The following is a 27,775-nucleotide window of genomic DNA, read 5'->3' as shown; positions in this document are numbered from 1 at the left end:
TATTTATTTATTTGAGAGAGAGAGAGCACAAGCACGAGCGGGGAGAAGGAGCAGAAGGAGAGGGAGAAGCGACTCCCCATGAAGCAGGGAGCCCCATGTGGGACTCGACCCCAGGACGCTGACATCATGACCTGAGCCAAAGGTAGATGTTTAAGTGAGCCCCCCCAAGAGGACCCCCCCACCCCTAGATTCTATTTTCAGTGTTGGGGGAGCATAGAGAGGTCCCTCTAGTATTTTCCCTACAGTATTTTTATACTTTGAGCTCAACTTTTTCTGTGGCTTGTGAAAAGACAAATACACAAGCTCTTCTTCAGTGATCTCCAAGTCTGGGTTAGGGGACTCCAAATCCATTCATTGGTTGCTCAGGTAATGAGACGGACACCTGGCTGGTCTGACGTGTCCAGGAGGGTAGATGACCCCTTAGCGTCCTTGCCCGTCCCTGTGCCTCTCTCCTGAAGCCTTTCCTTTGCTCCAAGAGGCAGGGTTCCCCCCACCCACCCAAAGAGGGACCAATCTTCACCCAAGGACATGGGCTCCCCAGCGAACGAGATTTGTAGTTCGATGCTGATAAAGTAGGAGGGACACGAGATAAGAACTCAATTGTTACTGGATTTGAAAGTCATCAAAGGGACCTCCGGGCTGGGTAACTGGGTTCTAGCCTCAGAAATGCCCTAATCATGAAAACCAGAACTTCTGAGCAGCTACTATCAGCAAAACTGGGCTCTGACCGTGTGGGGCTCCAGTCCAGAGGCCACTCCCGTGGCTGCAGCACGTGACAGCTTCTTCCGGAAGGATCCTGACTCCTGCTAGGGAGTGCTTACCTTCCTGTCGGTCCCGCTGGTGATGATCTGGAACTCTTCGGGATGGTAACAAACACACTGGAATAAGGTATTAGCCAGGATCATCTGATTCCTCCGGAGACGTCTGAAAGTGAGACCCAGAAGCTGTGACTTCTCCTCCCCTCTAAGATGTGTTTACTGCTCAGATGGGATCTGACCCAAGTTTGGGTTGCATTGGTGTGTCTACCCCAGACAGACTTCCGGCGACCCTGACCCTCCACTTCGGGATCCTCCCAGGGCACCTGCGGGGCAGCCCAATGACCCAGGGTGGGGGGTTGGCTTTTCCAAAGACAGAGCATGGAACCCCAGGGGAAGCCTCGAGTCCCAGGAAGCATGAAGTTGGAGAGGCTGAATTCAGAGTCACCCTGCTGCCTTCCACACAAGCCACCATATTCTTGAGGCCACTGAGTTGAAGGAAAGGTTCCTCCCACCCGAGTGGTGAAGTACGGGGGACAGCTTCTTTTTTTTTTTTTTTTTTTTTCCTTTTAAGATTGTATTCATTTACTTGACAGACAGAGATCACAAGTAGGCAGAGAAGCAGGCAGAGAGAGAGGAGGAAGCAGGTTCCCTGTTAAGCAGAGAGCCCGATGCGGGGCTAGATCCCAGGACGGTGGGATCCTGACCTGAGCCGAAGGCAGAGGCTTTAACCCACTGAGTCACCCAGGCGCCCCCCGGGGGACAGCTTCTTAAAAAGGGATATTCCCGAGCTTTGCCTCTGGGGATCTGGATGTAGCAGGTTGGGATGAGGCCCACAGATGGGCGCTTTTCATCAGCAGCCCAGCTCGTTCCCAGGGGCACCATGGTCTGAAAACCATCGCAGCAGATAGGACGCTAAGAAACAGGTATGGATGGCTTCTCTCCCCCCCCCACCCCACTTGGACACGTGTGGTCATCCCAAAAGGGAGTTCTGGGGGAGGCTACGACCTCCGACAAGTGCGGTCTTTGAACCAGGGGCATCTCTCGGGATCTGGCTTGGAATGCAGGCTCTCAGGCAGCCCTCTGGATCTATTCAGTAAAAATCTACACATTGGCAAGATCTCTAGGTGCTTCGTGGGCAGGTCGAAGTGAGACACACACAGGACCAGCCCGGGGGGATTTTCTTTGGTTTTGGGTTTTTTAAAATGCATTGAATAAAAAGTGTTCTGCCCTTGCCTTAATTCCCATTCTCTTCTCTGCAATCTAGAATGTTCCGTATTCTTTGGCAATACCTAGATCCGTTTTCTAGATGTAGATCTCTTTTCTCCTGCCTCTGGTCTTATTTCAGTCTCTCTAATGCAGTTAGGCACAAAGGCAAGTCACCCTCGGAGTGGTAGAGAGGGGCTGGGCAAGGAGAGGGTTAGGGGAATAGGGTGTCATTCCAAATGAAAACACATAGCTAAAGTGCTTATAGTAAAAAAAAAAAAAAAAAAAAAAAAAAAAAATTGCTGTACAAAACCAACAATAAAGTTCACATGCTTTGGTCTAGTTATAGTTAGTTGGAAGTCAGGTGCTGTCCAGGGGCTGTGACAAGCTTCCAGCATGAGAGGACGCTCCCTATCACGGACGGGTACCTACACGAGGTCCCAGATGATGCAAGTCCCATCCGTGCTGGCCGTGACACATTCCTCGTTGTTGTTCTTCACCCGGATGCAGGACACGGAGGATTTGTGCTCCTTCAGGGCCTCCTCCAGCTTCTGGGTCTGAGAGCTGATCTGCCAGACCCTCACCTGAAAGCCACCAAGCAGAGGCTCTCAACACAAGCTGGGGACTTTGGAAGGGATTAAAAAAAATACACACACACAGACACACACACATATATATGTATATATCCAAGAGCTTTTTCAGCCCTGCCGTGCTTGTTATTTTAAACTCCCTGTTCTCATCTCAGCCGAGTAGAGTGGGAACGATAAGCCACAGAACAAGAAAATTCTTCCACGGAGCCAGGAAAATGCTACCACCGATCCCAGACCTACGTGCGCTTTTCAGGCTGAGAAGGGTACCAGATGCCTGCTGTAAAACCAAGCGGAATAGTGTGTCTGCTCAGTTCTGCTGAGCGTTGCTCTCGGGCTTCCGAGGCCATCGGGAAGGCTGATGGGGACCCACCGCTGTATTTAAGCATCACACCAGCTGCTGGGCTTTAATCATTTCCAATCGAAGGTTCCCAGCCTCATCAAAGCTGCCAAGACCCACTTTCTACAGCAAATATTTTCCGATCACCCCCCCCCACACCCGCCTGTTATCCTGAAGTGAAAGTCCTATCATAGGTCATGGGTCCTACCCACGAAATTTGGAAACAGTCCGTAGGATGCTTTCACCATAATAAAAGGGACATAAAAGGAAAGTCATTATATGTCGTATATAAAAGATGAACATTGTGTCATGACTGTACCAGAAAACATAATAATGTGGTCAGACACTTCCACTTTCTTACAGTGACTATGTCGGACTTGTGGAAAAGAAAAGAGATTTTCTAGCATGAGAAGCATAAGGCAATACAAGAATACAAGAATAGTAGGTCCCTGTGAACACTTGGCTGGAAACTAGGGTAAGTGATAACAGACTAACTTATTTGTACCCAAAAGGGGAAAGCAGCCATAAACAATGTAAGAAAACCATTCTAAGCCATTTCCTTAGTAGGAAGAGGAGGAACCACGAAATTATCCCAGATGAGCCGTGTCCATACAATTCTCTAATCTTGTTTAAGCCACTATATGCAGAGGCATACATCCAGTCTTCAGCAAGATTTTCAAATTTTCTAAAATTTTCTAACTCCTATGGTGTGGGCCCCCAGGTCTGGAACTTTGGATGTTCTGGGCGTTACTAGCCCTTTCACGGTGGAATTGCGGGGTTTTGAGGTGTGTTTGTGGGGGGAAGGGAATGAGATGATGGTACTGGGATCCTTGCAACTCAGGCGAGGCCATTTACCAATGAGAATGGAAGTGCTTGAGTATTTCGGGAAGTGCTGAATTCATACCCATGTGCACCTGCTGACCAGCAGCCCCTGGTCTCCAGCACTTAGCAAAGACCTTGAAGAGTATGCCTTTCAGAAGGAAGGTCAGTAGCAGCTGCGTGGGGAATGGGAGGAAGGGCTGATGGGGTGTTCCAAAAAGATTGCCAAGGGCAATGAATGCATTCATAATGTAGGATTTCCTCCCGCAGTTGTCATCACTGAGAAGCAGATGATCTGGTCCAAGCCGTGTTTGGGCGTGAACAAGGCAGACACTCGGAAAGGGTGAGGGAGCAAACAAGGATGCTGCGGGGGTCGGCACCAGCGCGGCTGAAGAGTGAAAGAAGGGGGTCCAAACCCTTGAGGGGGCGGTGGGCAGAGAGCAGGGGTGGGTCCAGGGCTAGATGTGTCTCTGGAACACCTGTCACGTGACTCGCCACGTGGGCTCTGAATGCAAGACGCACAGCCGATTTTGAAAACTTGGTATGAAGCAGTGCAAAATATCTCGCGAACTGGGAGTGTCGGTTGTTATCTTCCCTTTATGCACAGGAAAGGGAAGCACAGAGAGGTTGAAGAGCGTGCCTCGGGTCACACAGCTGGGAAGTGGCGGAAGTGGACTTTGTGCCCAGGCAGTAGGAGTCTGGAGCCCAAATGCTCAGCCATGAGTCTGTTCGGCCCAAACTCTGCTAGAGGCTACATCGAGATGCTGGATTTTTTTTCTCCCTGTTAAGTTATTCCTACAATAGCAGGAAGAATAGAAAGGAAAAGAAAATGTCCTTTCTGGAGAAGGGAAGGCTGGGGTGGGGGTGGAGGCAGAGAACGCCGGGGAGTGGGGAGGGAGAGGCTCAGAAAAATGTGTGAACGGAAGAGGTTTCAGGCTCCTCCAAAGGATGAAGGGAAGGTCAAGTGTAACGACTTTAAAATAACGGTCAAACATCTGGGTAGATGAAAGAATTCGCTCTAAAAATAGCATCTTCTTTAAAAGATATGATGAAGACAACTATATAACTGTAGTCTTTGGAGGAAAAAAAGAACAAGCAATACCAAAATTCTGGCAAAACACTAACTTGGAATCATAGTGCGATTCCATATAGAATGCTTTTGTGTCTGTATCTTACGTGTTCGTTCATGAATAAACATACCTAGATGTGTGTCTCCATTATTAGAACATTACTTTATGATGTATTTTAGGGTTTCTTCAAAATCTTACGTTGGTCCTGCCTGACTCCAGGTAAAGTTTAAAAAGAATCAAGCCAGTGGCTTTCTATAAGGTGGTTGCTCTAAACTGAGGTTTCTAGAAAAAGATTCCACCTTCAAGAATGGTACCTCCCCTTCCCCGCCGCCGCTGATGACCCGTTTACAGTCACTGGTGGTAGCGATGGCTGTCACTCCGATCCTGTGGGCGTTGTTAATGACGTATATCAGCCGGCCCGTCTCTGGGGCAAAGGCTCGGATTCGACTGTCGTCCCACGCTGGCATGGAAGGGGAACAAAAGGCAGGTAGGATCAGTACGCTCCCACTCTCTGGGCAGATCCTGGTGCTCTTCAGTCATAAAGGAGTCAGGACCAGGGAGGTGATGGAGGAGAGAGGCCGGCCCCCCACAGCTGCCAGGAATCCTATCCCTGACTCCCCAAATGGGCCACACCTGCCTTTAGGTGTATCCCATCCTAGGAGAAAACATTTGGGGTGGGGAGAAATGAAGGAGGCCAGCTCCCTCCTCTCCTGTGAGATATCACACCTGGGATGGAGAATTAGACATTTCGAAGCACATGGTGGCTTCCTACCCCTCCCTCTATTTTAAACCTGATGCTCCTTCCCCGACTCCCGCCATCTTCCCCATCCCAATAAAGGTTGCCATCAACCATCTAGGTCTTTAAGCCAAGAACTTCAGAGTCATCCCTGATTCCTCCCTATTCCCTCTACCCAACCCCACGAAACCCAACCCAAGTCTAACCCATCAGCAAGCCCTAACTCTACAGTTAAAAAACGTCTCGAATCTAGCCACTTCCCAATCCTTCCACTGGGCCCATGCTCATCCAAGCCACAAGCACCTCTCTCCTGGGTGATTGTAACAGCTTTCTCCCTAGCCTGACTCTTGCTTCCCTCAATCAATTACTTATGCGGGGGCCTGGGTGCATTTACAATCATGTCACCCACTCAATCAAGAAGATTCAAAAGGGGAGTGCCTGGGTGGCTCAGTGGATTAAAGCCTCTGCCTTCGGCTCAGGTCATGATTCCAGAGTCCTGGGATTGAGCCCCACATCATGCTCTCTGCTCAGCAGGGGGCCTGCTTCCTCCTCTCTCTCTGCCTACTTGTGATCTCTGTCTGTCAAATAAATAAATAAAATCTAAAAAAAAAAATTAAAAAAAAAAAGAAGATTCAAAAGGCATTCTCACTAACGAAGAAAATCCAACTCCTTTTCCCCCATGGTGACTACTCTCCGTGGTAACTACTCTCTGCTCCCTACCTAGCTCTTCACCTTCATCTACTACCATTCTCCCTCAACTTTGACCCCAACTCTACTCACTGACCTCCAGACACACTGGCATCTTTCTATTCCTACAATACATCAAGCCATTTTCCACCCCAGGACCTTTGACCCTGCTGTTCCCTCTGCCTAGAATGCTCTTCCCCCAGGTCTTCATGGGGCTGGCTCCCTCTCATCGGCCTTAGTGTCACCTCTTGACTTGGGCAATTTTCAAGATGTTCATGGTAGATCCTGCATTTCAGCAAAGATCTGAGGGAGTGCGGGGGTGAACCAAGTGGGTCATGGGGCTGCCTGAGGACAGAAGAGCCCAGGCAGACTGAGCAGCCAGAGCAAAGGCCCCACGTATCATGTGCTTGAGGAACAGCAAAAGAGCAAGCGTGGCCACAGGGGGTGAGTGGTAAGACACAAAATCAGAGGTAAGAAGGTGGGGGAGGGACGTTAGGGCAACTGCAGGGACTTAGAGTTATTAACCCTGGAAATGGCATGATTGGACTCATACCTTAAGAGATCCCTAGCTTCTGTGTTGAGAACAGACTAGGGGAGAGGGCTGGTGAGTGAGAACAGAGGCAGGGAGCCCTGGTAAGAAGGTACTAGAAGAATCTAAGGGATGGTGGTGGCTGGGACAAGGTGAAGATGATGGGAAATGCCCTGATGTGAGGGCCATCAGAGGCAAATGCTGGAAGCCAAGAGCTCCTTGTGTCTGCTGTGTGTCCTCCCAAGGGAGAAGCCAATGGGGAGGAAACAGAGCCAGGAAAAGAGGGGGCAATATGGGGTCCTGACGTCACCATTTCAATGGCTGCACTTAAAGATCCACTTGAGGGGCGCCTGGGTGGCTCAGTGGCATAGGCATCTGCCTTTGGCTCAGGTCGTGATCCCGGGGTCCTGGGATCAAGCCCCGCATTGGGCCCCCTGATCAGCAAGGCGTCTGCTTCTCCCTCTGCCTCTGCCCCTCCCCCAACTCATGCTTGTGTGTGCACGCTCTCTCAAATAAATAAAATCTTAAAAAGGAAAAAAAGATCCACTTAACTCTTTTCTGAGTGATGTGAACACTTGACCACTGGACACATTTGCGTACGAGTTGAACATAAGATGATATTAAGAAATTATAGTTTTGGGGCACCTGGGTGGCTCAGTGGGTTAAGCCACTGCCTGCAGCTTGGATCATGATCTCGGGGTCCTGGGATCGAGCCCCACATCGGGCTCTCTGCTGAGCAGGGAGCCTGCTTCCCCCCTCTCTCTGCCTGCCTCTGTGCCTACTTGTGATCTCTCTGTCAAATGAATAAGTGGAAATCTAAAAAAAGAAAAAAAAAGAAATTATAGTTTCATAGGAAAACATTACTTTTAGGGATATACCCTGAAGTATTTGGAGGTGGAATATACTGGAGTCTGTAATTTATGTTAAAATATTTTGGCACAAGAGGATCAATGGAGTTAAAAGCGGTTCCCTTTGGGGCATAACATAGTTGAAGTCAGGTTTTTCTCTCTCCAGCAATGGAAGGGTTTCTAACACGGGTGCCCTGTACTCACCAACCCCTCAAATCCATCTGGTAATCAAATTGCTATAAATCAAATTGCTATAAATTCTCCTCCCAGAGAGAAAGCAACACACTCTGTGCAGCAAGGTTGGGGGAAGCGGAATTGTCTTCGGTCATTCTGAGCTCAGAAAGTCTCCAGGCTGGAAGGGGACTCCATAGGGAAGCGGGATCAGAAGCGAGGCGGGGGGCGGCGGGAGGCTGCCCTGGGGTGTGCACACGGAGAGACCCACGAGGAAGGAGAGCAAGGTCCAAAGCCACAGCCAGAGCCCGCGCCAACGCCCGAGAATGTCAACGTTACCCGAGATGATGCTCTTGCCGTCCCGCATGAAATCGATGCTGTGGCAGGTCATGTTGGGCACGGTGATGCGCAGCAGCTCCCGGTTGGACAGTGTGTGCCATACCCTGATGTCCTTCTTGGCACAGGTGGCAAACAGCTCGGCGGTGCCGCTGTGAAGGAGCCACCGCGAGAATGAAGAGAGCAGCCATACAAGGTACACGTTCGGCTCTCAGATGGAGTGAGCAAGGATCCGGGGAAGGATGCCCGCTGGGCACCTGGATCTCCGAGCCCCACGGGCTCACAGAACCCTCATGTAAAAATGGCATTCAATGCCCACAAGTAGACCATCCATAGACATCCCTAGACCATCATTTGTAGCCCTTTGCCCGGAGGATGAGCTGGGACAAAGTTGCTCAAGAGGAAAATGTCAAAGTTTTTAAATGGCCTGGTAGGCTGAGGTCAAAACACAGCTGTGAAATATGGATATGAAGAGAGGCTAAACCTCACGTGTCCCATAGAGTAGATAATCATATAATTTCAAAGGAAAAAATGACACAGGGGCTAGAATTCGTGTCTGCGGATAAGCTAGAGCAGTACTTTGGCTGGTTGTGAGAAAATATGAGATTCTGGACAAGGAAGTGAAGCCAGAGAAATTGGCCTGTTCTTTCTTTAAAAAAAAAAAAAAAAAAAAGATTTTATTTATTTATTTGAGAGAAAGAGACCGCGAGCCGCGCATGAGTGGGGGGAGGGGCAGAGGGAGCAGCAGACTCCCTGCTGAGCGTGAAGCGGGATGCAGGACCTGACCCCAGGACCCCAAGATCATGATCTGAGCCAAAGTCATACACTTAACTGACGGAGTCACCCTGGCGCCCCCCACTTGTTTTTAAAGGACAACTCATAATTAGAGTGTAAAACACTATTACGTCAAAAATTATAGGTTATTCCAGTTTGGATAAGAAAAAGGAGTACTACTGGGGTACAATAAAGTCACCTGATTTACAACTATGAATTTATAGCTTTAGAGTCTCTATGGAGGTTAACTTTTAAGTTTAGGTGCTTCTCAAGAAATGTCTGTATTTCCTCCAAAGCACATTCAGGAAAAGAGAGTTCCCTCTCTCGTGTTTTAAGACCTACTTGCTTTGGAATGAACAGAAAAATAAGTGGATCTTTTCCCTATATTTAATTTGGGGCTGAGAGAAAAACAATTCTAATGCTGGACTAGTTCCTTAGAAAGAGCACGTCCTGGAAGGGGACAGCTGAGGTGATGATACGCTTTCTGTTTGATCAAATCAAGCCAACCTTAGAAGACAACAGTTATTTAAAATAAGAGAGGTTTTCTATGGGAGGGGCCTCTTCTGTGGGGACAGTGAACTCTTAAAGAGGCATGTGGACTCCTCATGAAAAGCAAATCTTGTGGAATGAGGGCACCTAGAGAACTTCCCAAACTTCCCTTACTCTGGATAGACAGGCTCCTTCATCAGGAATCTAGTCCAGACCTAAGCTTTTCATGTAGCACATTTTCCCTAGTTTAGGATCTGAAAGGTGAAGTTCCAGAAAAAAATCCAAACTGACTGGATCAAGATGGCGCCCTAGGCCCACGTGCCTCCCCTCGAAAAGCCCAAAAACGAAGAGACAGATACAGAGGACAGAGGTAGACGATGCAGAGGTAGATACAGGGAAGCAGGACAGATCATCATAAAATAGACCAGAAACGTTGAGGACAAAGAGAAATCAGCTGGATAAAATCTGTGAGGAAGGGCGCCTGGGTGGCTCAGTGTGTTAAAGCCTCTGCCTTCAGCTCAGGTCATGATCCCAGGGTCCTGGGATCGAGCCCCGAATCGGGCTCTCTGCTCAGCAGGGAGCCTGCTTCTCTCTCTCTCTCTCTCTCTCTCAGCCTGCCTCTCTGCCTACTTGTGATCTCTCTTTGTGTCAAATAAATAAATACAATCTTTAAAAAAAATTTTTTCTAAAAAAAAAATCTGCGAGGAGACAAACCTAGAGAAAAACACAAAATACCAAAATCACAAGGAAGGAGTACTTTTTGTAATGTTGGAGCAGTGACACAGTCACACAAACCTTCCCACAGGCGACAGTTAAAAACATTGGATGGCCTTAACGATAGCAAGAACCTAAAATCCCAAAGACACCGAAAACATTTAAAAGTCCACAGAAGTCAAGAAGCGTTTGGTCTTGTAAAAATGCAGCCAGAAAGGGTTAAGGGTCATGACTGCATCGCTGGCTAATCTGAGGGTGTCTCCCACTCCCCCAGCTCTGGTGGCCACAGAAGAAGGTGGTGGAAAAACCACAGTCTTACTGGCTGAAGGTGTGCAGAGATCGGAGTTGAGGGCTGGAAAATTCAAAGGGGAAATCCTGGCAGCAAGAGATCCATCGGAGTAAAACCTAAATTAAGATTAGAAACATTTGGGGTGCCTGGGTGGCTCAGTGGGTTAAGCCTCTGCCTTCGGCTCAGGTCATGATCCCACGGTCTTCGGATCGAGCCCCGCATCGGGCTCTCTGCTCAGTGGGGAGCCTGCTTCCCCCTCTCTCTCTGCCTGCCTCCCTGCCTACTTGTGATCTCTGTCTGTCAAATAAATAAATAAAATCTTAAAAAAAAAAAAAATTAAAAACACTGCCCAAATTCTCATCTGACAGCTCCCTTCTACATGCATGGGAGAAAACCCAAGAGGAAGGAGAAACAGAGACCAGAGAGGAACTCTGCTTTTCTTTTCTTTCTTTTTTAAAAATCCTATTGATTTTTCTTTTTAAGGAGTCTATTTTTGAAGACAGAGTTACATGGGATCAACCTGAGAGGGTTTTTTTGCCTTTTTAACTGAATACATTCACCAACTGTGTTCAGCTTGGGGGGGCAGAAAGCTGGACCGTACAGGCTTAAAATATCAGAAGCCAGGGCCTGAGGTCACAAGAACACCTGGAAATTAGGGGGTAATCCCTAAGAGCAAGGAAACCACAGAGAGGATGAGCTTCAATTCTGCACAAATCCCTCAGTGAATGCTAAATTCCGCAAGCCCACAGGAGTACCAAAACCTGTATAAAAAAAGGAGCAGTGGGAAGCCATGAGAATGTCAGCTGCTGCATTCTGGGAGAAAGACAAAATCTGCGGTTTGAGTCCAGGCCAATAATCCTCAGAGAACACCACAGAAGTCAGAATTACTACAGTGTATTAGCTATCACGCTGAAATTTCAACAAAAAAGTAAGCAGACATGCAAAGAAATAGGAAAATATGATTTGGGAAAAAGGCAGTCAAAAGAAACGGACTCCAAGTAGATCGAGGTGTTGGATTAGCAAAGGCTTCAAAGCAACTAATTTAAAATGCATTCAGAGGGGTGCCTGGATGGCTCAGTGGGTTAAGCCTCTGCCTTTGGCTCAGGTCATGATCCCAGGGTCCTGGGATCGAGCCCCACATTGGGCTCCCTGCTCCGTGGGGAGCCTGCTTTCCCCTCTCTCTCTCTGCCTCCCTCTCTGCCTACTTGTGATCTCTGTCTGTCAAATAAATAAGTAAAATCTTCAAAAAAAATTATCTTAAAAAAAAATGCATTCAGAGCATTAAAGCAAACAATGATACCAAGGAAGTAACAGGTAATAGCAACAAAGAACTAGAAGCCATATCTTTATGATATATTATAACTAATTATAACATATATATTCATGACTTTAAGGTTTATGACTATTTAAAACAAAAATTATGATTTTGTATTAATGGGTTTATAATGTTAATAGGTATATATGAAAACAACAGCACTAAGAGTGAGGTGAAGAGAAATAAACTGTTGCAAAGTTCCCAGATTGCATTTTACCTGAAGTCATTCAATGTCAACTCTCCGCAGGCTGTGACGTGTTAAAAATGCATATCGTCATCCTTAGAGCAATCACTAAAGAAATCAATGCAAAGATATAGAGGTAGAGAACCAACAGAGCAACTAAAATGGAAGGCTAATCAAATGTTTTTGATCAAAGCAAAAGGTGGTAGGAAAGAATAAAACAAAGAACAGATGAGACCAAAGAAAACAAGTAACAAAACGGAGGATTTGATACTGCTATATCAAAGCTTACATTAAGAGTAAGTGGACTACTGGGTATTTACCCCAAAGATACAGATGTAGTGAAAAGAAGGGCCATCTGTACCCCAATGTTCATAGCAGCAATGGCCACGGTTGCCAAACTGTGGAAAGAACCAAGATGCCCTTCAACGGACGAATGGATAAGGGAGATGTGGTCCATATACACTATGGAGTATTATGCCTCCATCAGAAAGGATGAATACCCAACTTTTGTAGCAACATGGACGGGACTGGAAGAGATGATGCTGAGTGAAATAAGTCAAGCAGAGAGAGTCAATTATCATATGGTTTCACTTAGCTGTGGAGCATAAGGAATAACATGGAGGACATGGGGAGATGGAGAGGAGAAGAGAGTTGAGGGAAATTGGAAGGGGAGGTGAACCATGAGAGACTGTGGATTCTGAAAAACAACCTGATGGTTTTGAAGGGGCGGGGGGTGGGTATTAGGGAGGGAACGTATTGCATGGAGCACTGGGTGTGGTGCAAAAACAATGAATACTGTTACGCTGAAAAGAAGTAAAAAAAAAAAAAAAAAATTAAAATGACAAAAAAAAAAAAAGGTAAGTGGACTAGGGGCCCTGGGTGGCTCAGTCGGTTGGGCAGCCGATTCTTGATCATGGCTCAGGTCATGATCTCAGGGTCCTGGGATCCAATCCCAGCACTCTGTGCTCAGTAGGGACATTGCTTGAGATTCTCTCCCTCTCTCTCTCCCTCTGCCCCTTCCCCCATTCTCATTCTCTCTCTCTCTAAAATATATAAATCTTTAAAAATCTAAAGGTAAAAAAACAAAAATAAAAATCTAAAGGTGATTATTTGCAAAAGACAATAACTGTAATTCTATATTCAGTTCATAACTACTTAATTCTATAAATTCTAAACAATGTTAGCATGAGAGATGGTAAGAGGAAGGTAAAGAGGGAAATAAAATACCTTGAGACCCTTGCTTCTTTGGAAAACATGATATAAATGTTGGAGAACCCTAGTCTTTGGCAGAAAAATATGTTTAAACATGCATATAAAAAAAATCAAGGCTGATCACTAAGTGAATGAAAATACAATGACTAGTTAACAAGTCCTGTAAAGTAGGGCAGGGGAAGTCAGGACCAAAAAAGTCCATCGCAACACGATGAAAGCAAAAAAAGAAAACACCAAGAAAGGTAACATGTTAAGTAGAAAATAATCTAGGGGCGCCTGGGTGGCTCAGTGGGAAGTGTGATCTGTCTCTCTGTCAAATAAATAAGTAAATAATCTTTAAAAAAAAATCTATAAACTTCTTAGATAGATGGAAGTACGAATGGACTAAATTCTATGAAAAGATGAAGACTTACTTAAAACTAAACAATACCTGTGGGTTGGAAAGAGACATGGTATCTTTTGCTACAGCAGCGTTTGTCTCTGAAATGTACATTGGCTCATGCAATTGACAAACAGGTCCGCAGACTATCACAGAGGCTGCTTTGGTTCATACATTACTTCTTCCCAGCAGATCAATGCCCTGGCATACAAAGTAATAGCAGCTGAAAACCATATACATGAACACAGCCGAATCCACAAGGAAAGGAAAAGACAGTCTTGTACATGATGCCCATGTACCATGCCTTCTTCCTCTCAGCTCAGTTTTCTCCACAGCTTGGCGGGAAGAGAGGAGGAGAGAGCAAAGCGGGAATGGTTGGTGCCTCTTAATAGGCTTCTTTTTGGGATAATGAAATCTTCTAGAGTTAGATTATGGTGTTGGTCACACAACTCTGTAAATATACAAAACGACCCACACTGAGTTGCACACTATCAGTGGGTAAACTTTATGGTATGTAAATTCTATTTCCATAAAGCTGGTTTTCAAGAAAAAGAAAAAGGGGGGGGGAAGAGGAGTTACAAATCCTGAATAGGTCAATAACTATACGAGAATTTGAAAAGGTAGTTAAAAATCTAGTCTCAGGGCACCTGGGTGGCTCAGTGGGTTAAGGCCTCTGCTTTCGGCTCAGGTCATGATCCTAGGGTCCTGGGATCAAGCCCTGCATCGGGCTCTCTGCTCAGCCCGTGAGCCTGCTTCCCATCCCCTTCGCTCTGCCTGCCTCTCTGCCTACTTGTGATCTCTGTATGTCAAATAAATAAGTAAAATCTTTAAAAAAAAAATCTAGTCTTATAAAAGGCCCCAAAGCCAAATAATTTTACAGATTGATTCTACCGAACTCCTTAGAAAGAGAGGAAAAAGTAAGACGGAAAGAAAAGAACCAACCAGTTTCCAAAAAGGATCCCCCTGGTGGGAAGCACTGGCCATTTTCACCATTAGAAACATTTAAAAGAACCTAATTGTCGGGCTGCCTCGGTAGTGCAGTCGGTTAAGCATCCAACTCTTGATCTCCGCTCAGGTCTTGATCTCAGGGTTGTGAGTTCAAGTGTCCCACAATGGGCTCCATGCTCGGCGTGGCGCTTGCTTAAAATAAACAAAACACTTGGAAGAAGCTAATTGCCAACTGCAATGCCTCAGGGAACCTAACGTCCATCTTATGAGCTTATTATCGTAAGCATCCAGTTTTCAAAGCGAGTCTTACTACCCATAAACCAATGATCCTGAGTTCTGTAAATTCAAGCTACATACTGAGGAAGGTCAGAGCCAAAACCATCTGGTCAGCTTCCTGGGATGAACATCACCAGAGACAAAATGTGTTTCAGGAGCAAGTAATGGCAAACTATGACTTTTTTGATATCAAAACTGCTGGTGGTTGGTCATCTCACTTGTCTCAGGCGGGGTTTACCAAGAAATCCAGAAGATTACCTCTTCTTTTTTTTTTTAAATTTTATTTATTTATTTTTTTAAGATTTTATTTATTTATTTGACAGAGAGAGATCGCAGGTAGGCAGAGAGAGAGAGGAGGAAGCAGGCTCCCTGCGGAGCAGAAAGCCAGATGCGGGGCTCGATCCCAGGACCCTGGGATCATGACCTGAGCCGAAGGCAGAGGCTTTAACCCACTGAGCCACCCAGGCACCCTCCCCCCCCTTTTTTTTTTTAAAGATTTTAAGAGGTAATCTTCTTGTGTCCTCCGCCATTAAGTGCGCCAAGTGTGGAAGACCTGAAAGGCATGAACGAATGACTTGAAAGAAGTTTGGAAAAGGGCGCTAACAAGCTTTCGCCAGACAGCCCTGGGAAAACAGAAAAGTCTCCATGATGGCTTTATTAGAAAAGCCAACCTTCTAGATAGGTACATATTTAGAGTTGATAAAAATAAAATATGCATATATCCGGGAAAAAAAAAAAAAAAGAAAAGCCAACGTTCTAAAGAAGCCCAGATTTGGACTATGAAAATTAATGTGGCTGCAGGGTGAAGGCAACAGACATAATTATTGTTAATAATAGTTATTAAATAATAATAAAGCACCAGTGTTATATTTCTAATTATTATAATTAATATTAGATGATAATTGTTATTAAGACAACTGACTATAATTGAGAAATTTAAGGATGGAAGATCATAATCGTATTAATACATGTTGAAATGCACGAATGAGATAAAATTAAATTTCTTGGCACACTGCATCAGACCTCCATGTTTTCACTGATTTCAGGAGCCAAAAGACTTTGCTCTTGTACTTACAATGGAAAGACAATGTCCTGGACAGCTTCGGAATGACAGGTTGCGATGAGAGTCTCTTTGAAATCCGTGAAGTTGACGCGGTAAATGTGTGATTCTTCTGTTCCCACAAAAAACTGGTGTCCTTCCCCTCGAGGCGTGATTGACGTGATGCCACCTTGTAACTGGATTTTCCTTTATGGAGAAGCAAGAAGGTGAAGTAGATTCGTTCAGTCAGTGAGGAGGACTGTTACAGAGGATAGAAATCAGGCGTAGGACCTGGGGACATGCCCTCGGGGAGGGGACACGACTGGAAAGGCAGGAGTGACTCACCATACTGGGGGCCCATGGTCAGCAGAGGGAGAGGCCAGCATGGTTTACAGTAGTGGGGGTCTGGGGTGGGGGTTCCTCAGGGGGAGAGAGTCTAAAATGGGTTGTGGGACACAGGCAGGATCTGGACAGAGGGAACATTCCAGGAAGGCAATGGGCACAAATGGTCATGGCAATTAAATACTTTATTAATTCCACTTGTGGAAGATAATCCTACAATGGGGAGGGGAAACCTTTATGTCAAAGGAGGATATTATAACCTTAGCGAGAAGGGTCGAAGGTTGTAAGCAAGCTAAATATCCAGCTGAAAGGCCACGGTTAAATCATCTATGGGACGGCAGGCAACGTCTTACGGTATTTGCCTCGCCAGTAAAACCACGTTTAGAAGCTTCTGCATATTTTAGCACAGTAGTTTTCAAAAAGACATTAATATTGGAAATGTTTATGACGTTTGCCTTAAGTGAAAATAAACCAGAATATAAAACTTTGTACCCAAAGGAATTACAACCGTTTTTGAAATGGTATCGAAGAACGCAAGATGAGGAAATGACAAGATGTTAATAGTGGCTCTCGTCCCTCTGTCCACATTTCAAATCCCTCTGCTTCCCAAACATCTAACGAGTATGAACTTAAAAAAAAAAAAAAGAAAGAAAAAAAAAAGAGTAATATAAATGAATGCATCCTAAAAACCCAACCTTGCTCCGCAACTAATTTAGTTTTGACAGTAAGAACGCAGTGGAGAATCTTGAGCGTGGGAAAGGCTGTATTTTACAAAGATCTATTCGTTGCTGGGACGCAGAACGGTTAATGGAGAAAGGATTGACCCTGAGTTACGTCCCGGCTTCTTCACTGACTAGATAGAGCTCCCCAACCCTGGGTAGATTACCGGAAATCTCCCGGCCCCGCTTTGCTCAGGCACAAAATAATTTCTCCTTGGCAGGGTCGCAGCGAGGATCAGAGATAATGCCCACGAGGGCCCGGAGGGCAGCCGATAGAAATACTGGCTGTGGACATCTGGGCTCCCTATGAGACAAGGTGGAGCCCAGGGCTACCAGGGTGAGGCCAGGGGTCCCTGAACCCCAGGGGTCTGCTTCATCCTACTACTTCTTCTTGACTCCGCATGGGAGCTGCTTTCTCAGCCCACGAAAACCCAAGGAGGCGGGAACCACTGCAACCACAGGAGGCTACGCTGTCCCACAGGGTTACAGTGGGGACAGGCACAGTGCAAACCCTGTGATAACAGCCTTGCATTCATCATCCTCATCACAGTGGAATACCTATGTGTCCAGAATGAGGCGTTCACACATGAAGGGGTTAATTGTTTATAGTCCCTCCACATATCTGGACCCCGACCAACACCGCCCGTGTACATCACCTCCCGGTCTTCCTCCCCTCCACACAAACATAGAACCGGGCCAAATGCATTCGCAAGACCTATCCGGAGCCCAGAATTTAAAATTGCGACCTCTCTCCTGTCCCCCTTCAAACCCCAAACCCCCTTCATGTCCCTGCAACTCCATTTGTCTCCTGTGCACGTCACCCACTAAGAGGGTATAACTACTTGTTTATTATTGACAGTCTTCCCTCCTGCTGGAATGTCAGCTCCATGAGGAGCAAGGAGTTCTCCCTCCGTTTTTGTTTGCTTTAGCCGTGGCTGTCTCCCGAGGGCACCTAGGACACAATCCGGTACGCGGTACATGCACAGCCCAGATGTGTTTGAATGAAGATGGCTGATGCTTTTTCGACACTCCACATGCCAGCACCTCTGGCTCCCCTCGAGCTAGGGGGGCCATAAGGAACATACCCAGGGGGTGTCTGGCTAGGTTGAAGGTGACCTCAACCTCCACCTCTACTCTTCTGGGAAGCATCTCTCCCAACCCCACAGCCCCAGTGAGGCCACCCTCTATAATAGCCATGGCACTCCAGATCACGGGATTTGTGTTTATGTATTATCTTGTACTACAAGGACTATTTCACATGTATATTACCTTATCCGCAAACTGGACTGTCTGCTCTGGGCGGGCAAAGATGGCATCTCATTTTATTTTTTCGTATAGCACCTGGCACGTTGGTTTGGTCGGAGGTACTCAATAAATACGCGTTAATGACAATGGGTAAAGTTTTATGTCATTTCGTTTCAACTGATTCGACAGATAGTCCACGAAAAGTACACGGTGCGTGGAAGTAGCTGGGGAGTGCTGGCTATTTCTACTAAAACTTGTATTTAAATGAATTCACTACCAGCAGAGTGCCTGACCCAGAACAGGTACCCGTTGCGTAATAAATTCCACTGAATAAACACATTTTGAAAGGCTGGAATGTGAGGTTATTTGCTGGGTATCTTCATAAACAGCATCTTATTTCCTCTATCATGGCTCCAAATATTAACAAAATAATAACTGGTGCATTTAGTAGAAGGGCAAGGTCCCCTGGGGTAATCGTGGACTACTCTGGCCTGATTCAACACAAGCTATTGTCTTTCCATTGGCAGGGAAATCAGCTGTTGTGATTCCAACCGCTCATCTGGACGGTAAGATGAAATGCTTTTACCAAGTGTCAGTTTGGCAACATTGGATCATCACCAGCCTTAGGCATACCTCCTGGTGGGTCTTCCCCCACCCGGACCCCGTGGAGTCTGGAACTTACTTGATGGGTTTGTAGCTGGGGCTTCTACAGAAAACCAGCAATCCGGCTCTGGAACCCACCAACAGACCCCCCATCTTCAGGCACTTGATGGCGGACACTCCCTAAGGGGGAGGAACAGCACTGAGAGAAAGGCCAAATGGTTTCACTGTTGAGAATCGGTGTGCGAGCGGATGCCAGGGGATGGGGCATGGCCATGCCTGGACGAAATGCAGGAAGGCACTGCCTGGGAGGAACCCCGAGGCTAAACACCCGGGCTCGGTGCCAGCAAGCAGCTCATGTGCCAGAAGTTGCCCCCTGGTCCTACAAGGCGCAAGCTCGCTTCATCAAACCTCCTCCATGTAAAACCACCTGCTGGTTGTGACTGTGTTAGAAATTAACATTTCCTATCAGTTCCAAGGAAGTTAGAGCCGAAGATAGAGGCATGGGCAATGTTACTTCCTCAGTGCCTCATGCTTGCTCCAGAACATAATTCTTATAATACAAAGAGATCATAGTTGACATCCCAGGAAAGCACAAAGAGCCCCTTATTGTTCGGTGACTCTCGTTTCTGCACTGAAGCATGTGGGATATAATCTTGCCAATAATAGACACAGTTGAGTTCAAAGCCATCTTCCAAGTTTGGGGAGATACGATGGTCATTTTATAGCACCCATTATGAATTTTATTTTATTTTATTTTATTTTTGAAGTTCTAATTTGAAAACATACGTGGCCAATATTTCATCTTAAAGCTTTCAAGAATAATACAGTTAATGGGGCACCTGGGTGGCTCAGTCAGTTAAGCATCTTGCCTTGGGCTCAGGTCATGATCCCGGGGTCCTGTGCACTGTTTTTCATATTAGTTTCGTGCCCATCAGCATCTGTGTCTTCATGTTAGCACTGTATGCCTACCAGGTCCTTTTGAAACCACTCCCATCCTTTTACCCTTCTAGCCACAGACTGACCATTAAGTAGAGTTTCAAAACAGGTAACTGCCCAAGATCACAGAATATTCTAAGCAAATGTCTTCAATGATACCTCCTGTCCCTTTATCCCACAAGAATTGTTTTCTTTCTGTGTGTTTAAGAGGCATCTTGGAACTACCGCTTTGTGGAATTTACCATCAGACCCAAATGCCTAAATGGTTAGGACTTAGTGCTACCCTCAAGGTCACTTAAGTACCCAAAGGGTGAGGAACACTGAGACGGCTGGGTTCTTCGTATGGGAAAGGCGCTCAGATCCCAAGTGCTGGAGGGGAGGGTGCCCAAGATATCCAGATCGGAATTCCTCCGTAGTGTTTTATGGAGTGCTTTGAAATAAGGGATTATTTCTAAACCCTTCTCTACCCACACTATGGCATCCTCTCATTCTTATGTATGCCCTTAAAAGCTTGAGCATGATTAAGCTTGCATGATTAAGAAAACTCTAACATCTTCCCTGGGCACACGGTGCGAGATTTTACGTCTTCCTGAGAATGTCGGCTAAGTGGGAAGGCATTGGAGCCGAGAACCATCTGTTCTATTATCAGACATGAGACAGGCAGGTGCAGAACCTACCACAAGCTCTCAGATTCAAAGGTTAGTGGAGACAGCCCTGGTTACTTTCTGGGGTCCCGGAAACAGCAGCACTTATTCTGTAAGACGATCCTATGATCGTAGGCTTTTATTTTGATTTAAATATCGAGGTCTTTCTGGACTTTTAACCAGAATTGTTAGGAACTCTGCAAAATAGAAACAATCCACAGTTTCTAGGTATTGCTTATGACTTAAAATGCTGGCTAGAGCTAAAATTTAAGATCTAGCTATTAGATTAGGACAAAAATTACATACCTCTGTATGTGTATGTATGGCCCTGTGTTTGGACGACATAAAAAACGTGTGGTCTGATCCCCTCACTGGGGACCCTGTGGAATACCTTTGCTCTGCATACGAACCAGAGATGAGGCCTTGGACAGTAATGAGTCATTGCACTTTGCAAATTTTGGTGTGGCCTTGGACACCACACACCCTTTTTCTTTTTTCCACAGACTCTTCATGCAAGTCTGTGCTACAGGAAAGTGAAGAAATTGTCAGAAGAGAGGAGGGCAGGACTCACCAGACTGAACTTGTCCTTCGCAGGCCCAGTGTCTGCCAGCAGTTTGGTCCTCGGGTTCATTTTCAGAATGTCTCCAGTTGTGGTGCCAAGGTAGAAAAAGCTGTCGTCGTCGGCCATCTGGGGATCAGAGAGGAAAGAGGCCTAAAGACCTGTGTTTTCTCAGGGATGCCCATGAGCCCGGATTGGGGTGGGACAAACTTTCTCTGAGGCCCCAGGAAGACCTACAAAGGCGCTCATGACTCCTTTAATTTCCTCGGACTTTAGGATGGACACGAAGAGCCCGGAGGGGGCGCAGAATCAGGGCCAAACTGGGAAGTGGAGGAAATATGGGACTCCAGCCAGCCTGGGGATTTCACTATAAGACTCTGTGTGTCTAATGTTAGATATGCACGCAGAGATAACCTGCCAGTCCTGGTTCTGAAGATACCTCTGAAGGGTGCCTTGTGTTTGCTTTAATCTCATATTTTCCAAAGTCTATCTGCATAAAACATTGATGTGTTAGATAAGAGAAACAAGTCAGTGGAGAATGGAGTTGTCTGTATGAGTGTGTGAGTCCACATTAAAGACAGGAATAAGGACGCCTGGGTGACTTAGTTGTTAAGTGTCTGCCTTCGGCTCAGGTCATGATCTTAGGGTCCTGGGATCGAGTCCCACATCGGGCCCCCTGCTCAGCGGGGAGTCTGCTTCTCCCTCTCTCTCTGCTGATCCTCCTGCTTGTGCTCTCTCTCTCTCCCTCAAATAAATAAATAAAATAAAATAAAATAAAATAAAATAAAAGAATTATTTCGTATTCCAATGCCATCAGGAGGTGCTGTGGCCATGGAGTGCATTCTGGACACACAGCTTCAGTCTAGGGGAGTCAGACATCTAGTGTCCAATGGCAGAGCCCAAGTCCTGGTAAAACAAGACTCCCCCGGAGCTGTGTCTAGGCAGCTCCTCTCCAGCTCCTGGAGGGAGCTCTGGAAGTCAGACTCGCCCTCACCTGCGCCCCCTCAATCGGCATCCCCGAGGTCCAGACCTCATCTCTCTACCCTCAGCCCAAGGTACGTGTACCTAGGTATGCAACATGTGTGCGCACACACACACACACACACACACACACACACACACACACCCCTCAGTGAATACTATTAACAGGACCTGGTTCCAATAATTACGGACAATCACACTTGGAGTAATACTTACTGTGACACTCATGACTATTCTTTTCATTTGACCCGTTTGGCACTCAGTTGGCCAGATTTTTCTATTCGGGAGATCCAGTTCCCAAACTCGGATTGTCCCGCTAAGGAAGAGAGACACAATCAAAGGGACATGCACTTAAGAATCTGCTGATCTCGGGGCACCTGGGTGGCTCAGTGGGTTAAGCCTCATTTTGGCTCAGGTCATGATCTCAGGGTCCTGGGATAGAACCCTGCATTGGTCTCTCTGCTCGACAGGGAGCCTGCTTCCCCCTCTCTCTGCCTGCCCCTCTGCCTACTTGTGATCTCACTCTCTGTCAAATAAATAAATAAAATCTTTAAAAAGAAAAAAGAGGGGGGAGGAGTCAAGATGGCGGAGAAGTAGCAGCTGAGACTACTTCAGGTAGCGGGAGATCAGCTAGATAGCTTATCTAAAGATTGCAAACACCTACAAATCCAACGGGAGATCGAAGAGAAGAAGAACAGCAACTCTAGAAACAGAAAATCAACCACTTTCTGAAAGGTAGGACGGGCGGAGAAGTGAATCCAAAGCGACGGGAAGATAGACCGCGGGGGGAGGGGCCGGCTCCCGGCAAGCGGCGGAGCAACGGAGCACAAAATAGGGACTTTTAAAAGTCTATTCCGCTGAGGGACATCGCTCCAGAGGCTTAACCGGGGTGAAGCCCATGCAGGGTCAGCGTGGCCTCAGGTCCCGCAGGGTCACAGAAGGGTCGGGGGTGTCTGAGTGTCGCAGAGCTTACAGGTATTAGAACAGGGAAGCCGGCTACAGAGACAGAGCCGAGGAGTAAGCTCTAAGCTCGGGGTTACCTTGAACCGGTCGCAGGCTCGGTCAGCTCGGAGCGCGGCCGGAGGCAGGGTGACGGGAGTAAATCGGCGCTGTTCTCTGAGGGCGCACTGAGGAGTGGGGCCCCGGGCTCTTGGCTCCTCCGGGCCGGAGACCGGGAGGCCGCCATCTTCATTCCCGCCCTCCGGAACTCTACGGAAAGCGCTCAGGGAACAAAAGCTCCCGAAAGCGAACCCGAGCGGATTACTCAGCCCGGGCCCTGGTAAGGGCGGTCCAACTCTGCCCGGGGCAAAGACACTTGAGAATCACTACAACAGGCCCCTCCCCCAGAAGATCAACAAGAAACCCAGCCAGGACCAAGTTCAACTACCAAGGAGTGCAGTTTCAATACCAAGGAGAGAAACGGAATTCCAAAGGAGGAGAAAGCAAAGCACGGAACTCATGGCTTTCTCCCCATGATTCTTTAGCCTTGCAGTTAATTTAATTTTTTTTCTTTTTCAATTTATTTTTCTCTTCTGCTAAATTTTTTTAACTTTTACCCTTTCCTTTTTTAACGTTTTTTAACTAGTTTATCTAATATATATATTCTTTTTTTCCTTTTTATATTTTTTCTTTATTGGTTTTCTTTTTTTAATTGTTTCTTTTTTTTTTTTTTTTTCTTCTTTCTGAACCTCTTTTTATCCCCTTTCTCCCCCCTCACGATTTGGAATCTCTTCTGATTTGGCTAAAGCATATTTTCCTGGGGTTGTTGCCACCCTTTTAGTATTTCACTTGCTCCTTCATATACTCTTATCTGGACAAAATGACAAGGCGGAAAAATTCACAAAAAAGAGAACAAGAGGCAGTACCAAAGGCTAGGGACCTAATCAATACAGACATTGGTAATATGTCAGATCTAGAATTCAGAATGACGATTCTCAAGGTTCTAGCCGGGCTCGAAAAAGGCATGGAAGATATTAGAGAAACCCTCTCCGGAGAGATAAAAGCCCTTTCTGAAGAAATAAAAGAACTAAAATCTAACCAAGTTGAAATCAAAAAAGCTGTTAATGAGGTGCAATCAAAAATGGAGGCTCTCACTGCTAGGATAAATGAGGCAGAAGAAAGAATTAGTGATATAGAAGACCAAATGACAGAGAATAAAGAAGCTGAGCAAAAGAGGGACAAACAGCTACTGGACCATGAGGGGAGAATTCGAGAGATAAGTGACACCATAAGACGAAACAACATTAGAATAATTGGGATTCCAGAAGAAGAGGAAACAGAGAGGGGAGCAGAAGGTATATTGGAGAGAATTATAGGAGAGAATTTCCCCAATATGGCAAAGGGAACAAGCATCAAAATCCAGGAGGTTCAGAGAACCCCCCTCAAGATCAATAAGAATAGGTCCACACCCCGTCACCTAATAGTAAAATTTACAAGTCTTAGTGACAAAGAGAAGATCCTGAAAGCAGCCCGGGAAAAGAAGTCTGTAACGTACAATGGTAAAAATATTAGATTGGCAGCAGACTTATCCACAGAGACCTGGCAGGCCAGAAAGAGCTGGCATGATATATTCAGAGTACTAAACGAGAAAAACATGCAGCCAAGAATACTATATCCAGCTAGGCTATCATTGAAAATAGAAGGAGAGATTAAAAGCTTCCAGGACAAACAAAAACTGAAAGAATTTGCAAATACCAAACCAGCTCTACAGGAAATATTGAAAGGGGTCCTCTAAGCAAAGAGAGACCCTAAAAGTAGTAGATCAGAAAGAAACAGAGACAATATACAATAACAGTCACCTTACAGGCAATACAATGGCACTAAATTCATATCTCTCAATACTTACCCTGAATGTTAATGGGCTAAATGCCCCAATCAAAAGACACAGGGTATCAGAATGGATAAAAAAACAAAACCCATCTATATGTTGCCTACAAGAAACTCATCTTAAACCTGAAGACACCTCCAGATTTAAAGTGAGGGGGTGGAAAAGAATTTACCATGCTAATGGACATCAGAAAAAAGCAGGAGTGGCAATCCTTATATCAGATCAATTAGATTTTAAGCCAAAGACTATAATAAGAGATGAGGAAGGACACTATATCATACTCAAAGGAACTGTCCAACAAGAAGATCTAACAATTTTAAATATCTATGCCCCTAACATGGGAGCAGCCAACTATATAAACCAATTAATAACAAAATCAAAGAAACACATCGACAATAATACAATAATCGTAGGGGACTTTAACACTCCCCTCACTGAAATGGACAGATCATCCAAGCAAAAGATCAACAAGGAAATCAAGGCCTTAAATGACACACTGGACCAGATGGACATCACAGATATATTCAGAACATTTCATCCCAAAGCAACAGAATACACATTCTTCTCTAGTGCACATGGAACATTCTCCAGAATAGATCATATTCTTGGTCCTAAATCAGGTCTCAACCGTTATCAAAAGATTGGAATCATTCCCTGCATATTTTCAGACCACAATGCTCTGAAGCTAGAACTCAATCACAAGAGGAAATTTGGAAAGAACCCAAATACATGGAGACTAAACAGCATCCTTCTAAAGAATGAATGGGTCAACCAGGAAATTAAAGAAGAGTTGAAAAAATTCATGGAAACAAATGATAATGAAAACACAACGGTTCAAAATCTGTGGGACACGACAAAGGCAGTCCTGAGAGGAAAATATATAGCGGTACAAGCCTTTCTCAAGAAACAAGAAAGGTCTCAGGTACACAACCTAACCCTACACCTAAAAGAGCTAGAGAAAGAACAAGAAAGAAAGCCTAAACCCAGCAGGAGAAGAGAAATCATAAAGATCAGAGCAGAAATCAATGAAATAGAAACCAAAAAAACAATAGAACAAATCAACGAAACTAGGAGCTGGTTCTTTGAAAGAATTAATAAGATCGATAAACCCCTGGCCAGACTTATCAAAAAGAAAAGAGAAAGGACCCAAATAAATAAAATCATGAATGAAAGAGGAGAGATCACAACTAACACCAAAGAAATACAGGCAATTATAAGAACATACTATGAGCAACTCTACGCCAACAAATTTGACAATCTGGAAGAAATGGATGCATTCCTAGAGACATATAAACTACCCCAACTGAACCAGGAAGAAATAGAAAGCCTGAACAGACCCATAACCAGTAAGGAGATTGAAACAGTCATCAAAAATCTCCAAACAAACAAAAGCCCAGGGCCAGACGGCTTCCCGGGGGAATTCTACCAAACATTTAAAGAAGAACTAATTCCTATTCTCCTGAAACTGTTCCAAAAAATAGAAATGGAAGGAAAACTTCCAAACTCATTTTATGAGGCCAGCATCACCTTGATCCCAAAACCAGACAAGGATCCCATCAAAAAAGAGAACTACAGGCCAATATCCTTGATGAACACAGATGCAAAAATTCTCACCAAAATACTAGCCAATAGGATTCAACAGTACATTAAAAGGATTATTCACCATGACCAAGTGGGATTTATTCCAGGGCTGCAAGGTTGGTTCAACATCCGCAAATCAATCAATGTGATACAACACATTAATAAAAGAAAGAACAAGAACCATATGATACTCTCCATAGATGCTGAAAAAGCATTTGACAAAGTACAGCATCCCTTCCTGATCAAAACTCTTCAAAGTGTAGGGATAGAGGGCACATACCTCAATATTATCAAAGCCATCTATGAAAAACCCACCGCAAATATCATTCTCAATGGAGAAAAACTGAAAGCTTTTCCGCTAAGGTCGGGAACACGGCAGGGATGCCCGTTATCACCACTGCTATTCAACATAGTACTAGAAGTCCTAGCCTCAGCAATCAGACAACAAAAGGAAATTAAAGGCATCCAAATCGGCAAAGAAGAAGTCAAACTATCACTCTTCGCAGATGATATGATACTATATGTGGAAAACCCAAAAGACTCCACTCCAAAACTGCTAGAACTTGTACAGGAATTCAGTAAAGTGTCAGGATATAAAATCAATGCCCAGAAATCAGTTGCATTTCTCTACACCAACAACAAGACAGAAGAAAGAGAAATTAAGGAGTCCATCCCATTTACAATTGCACCCAAAACTATAAGATACCTAGGAATAAATCTAACCAAAGAGACTAAGAATCTATACACAGAAAACTATAAAGTACTCATGAAAGAAATTGAGGAAGACACAAAGAAATGGAAAAATGTTCCATGCTCCTGGATTGGAAGAATAAATATTGTGAAAATGTCTATGCTACCTAAAGCAATCTACACATTTAATGCAATTCCTATCAAAGTACCATCCATTTTTTTCAAAGAAATGGAACAAATAATCCTAAAATTTATATGGAACCAGAAAAGACCTCGAATAGCCAAAGGAATATTGAAAAAGAAAGCCAAAGTTGGTGGCATCACAATTCCAGACTTCAAGCTCTATTACAAAGCTGTCATCATCAAGACAGCATGGTACTGGCACAAAAACAGACACATAGATCAATGGAACAGAATAGAGAGCCCAGAAATAGACCCTCAACTCTATGGTCAACTCATCTTCGACAAAGCAGGAAAGAATGTCCAATGGAAAAAAGACAGCCTCTTCAACAAATGGTGTTGGGAAAATTGGACAGCCACATGCAGAAAAATGAAATTGGATCATTTCCTTACACCACACACGAAAATAGACTCAAAATGGATGAAGGATCTCAATGTGAGAAAGGAATCCATCAAAATCCTTGAGGAGAACACAGGCAGCAACCTCTTCGACCTCAGCCGCAGCAACATCTTCCTAGGAACATCGCCAAAGGCAAGGGAAGCAAGGGCAAAAATGAACTATTGGGATTTCATCAAGATCAAAAGCTTTTGCACAGCAAAGGAAACAGTTAACAAAACCAAAAGACAACTGACAGAATGGGAGAAGATATTTGCAAATGACATATCAGATAAAGGGCTAGTGTCCAAAATCTATAAAGAACTTAGCAAACTCAACACCCAAAGAACAAATAATCCAATCAAGAAATGGGCAGAGGACATGAACAG

General features: G+C 45.3%; 1 protein-coding gene across 2 annotated transcripts in view; it reads right to left on the bottom strand.

Moving 5' to 3' along the window:
- Positions 1 to 27,775, bottom strand: part of LOC111161217 (cilia and flagella associated protein 52) — a 45,848-nt gene that overhangs the window by 3,893 nt on the left and 14,180 nt on the right. For both annotated transcript variants that reach the window (XM_022524805.1, XM_022524806.1), the window contains 8 exons: positions 21,949 to 22,048; positions 20,764 to 20,880; positions 18,692 to 18,792; positions 15,740 to 15,910; positions 8,088 to 8,236; positions 5,092 to 5,237; positions 2,394 to 2,545; positions 822 to 924 (listed from right to left, as the gene is read on the bottom strand). In XM_022524805.1, coding sequence (XP_022380513.1) covers positions 822 to 924; positions 2,394 to 2,545; positions 5,092 to 5,237; positions 8,088 to 8,236; positions 15,740 to 15,910; positions 18,692 to 18,792; positions 20,764 to 20,880; positions 21,949 to 22,048 — 1,039 coding nt within the window. The remainder of the gene's footprint in view (positions 1 to 821; positions 925 to 2,393; positions 2,546 to 5,091; positions 5,238 to 8,087; positions 8,237 to 15,739; positions 15,911 to 18,691; positions 18,793 to 20,763; positions 20,881 to 21,948; positions 22,049 to 27,775) is intronic.

The sequence above is a fragment of the Enhydra lutris genome, unplaced genomic scaffold (assembly GCF_002288905.1).
Source record: "Enhydra lutris kenyoni isolate GAN:26980312 unplaced genomic scaffold, ASM228890v2 scaffoldscaffold82, whole genome shotgun sequence".
Lineage (NCBI taxonomy): Eukaryota > Metazoa > Chordata > Mammalia > Carnivora > Mustelidae > Enhydra > Enhydra lutris.
The sequence above is the reverse complement of the archived record's forward strand: the minus strand, read 5'-3'. Positions and strand labels throughout refer to the sequence as shown.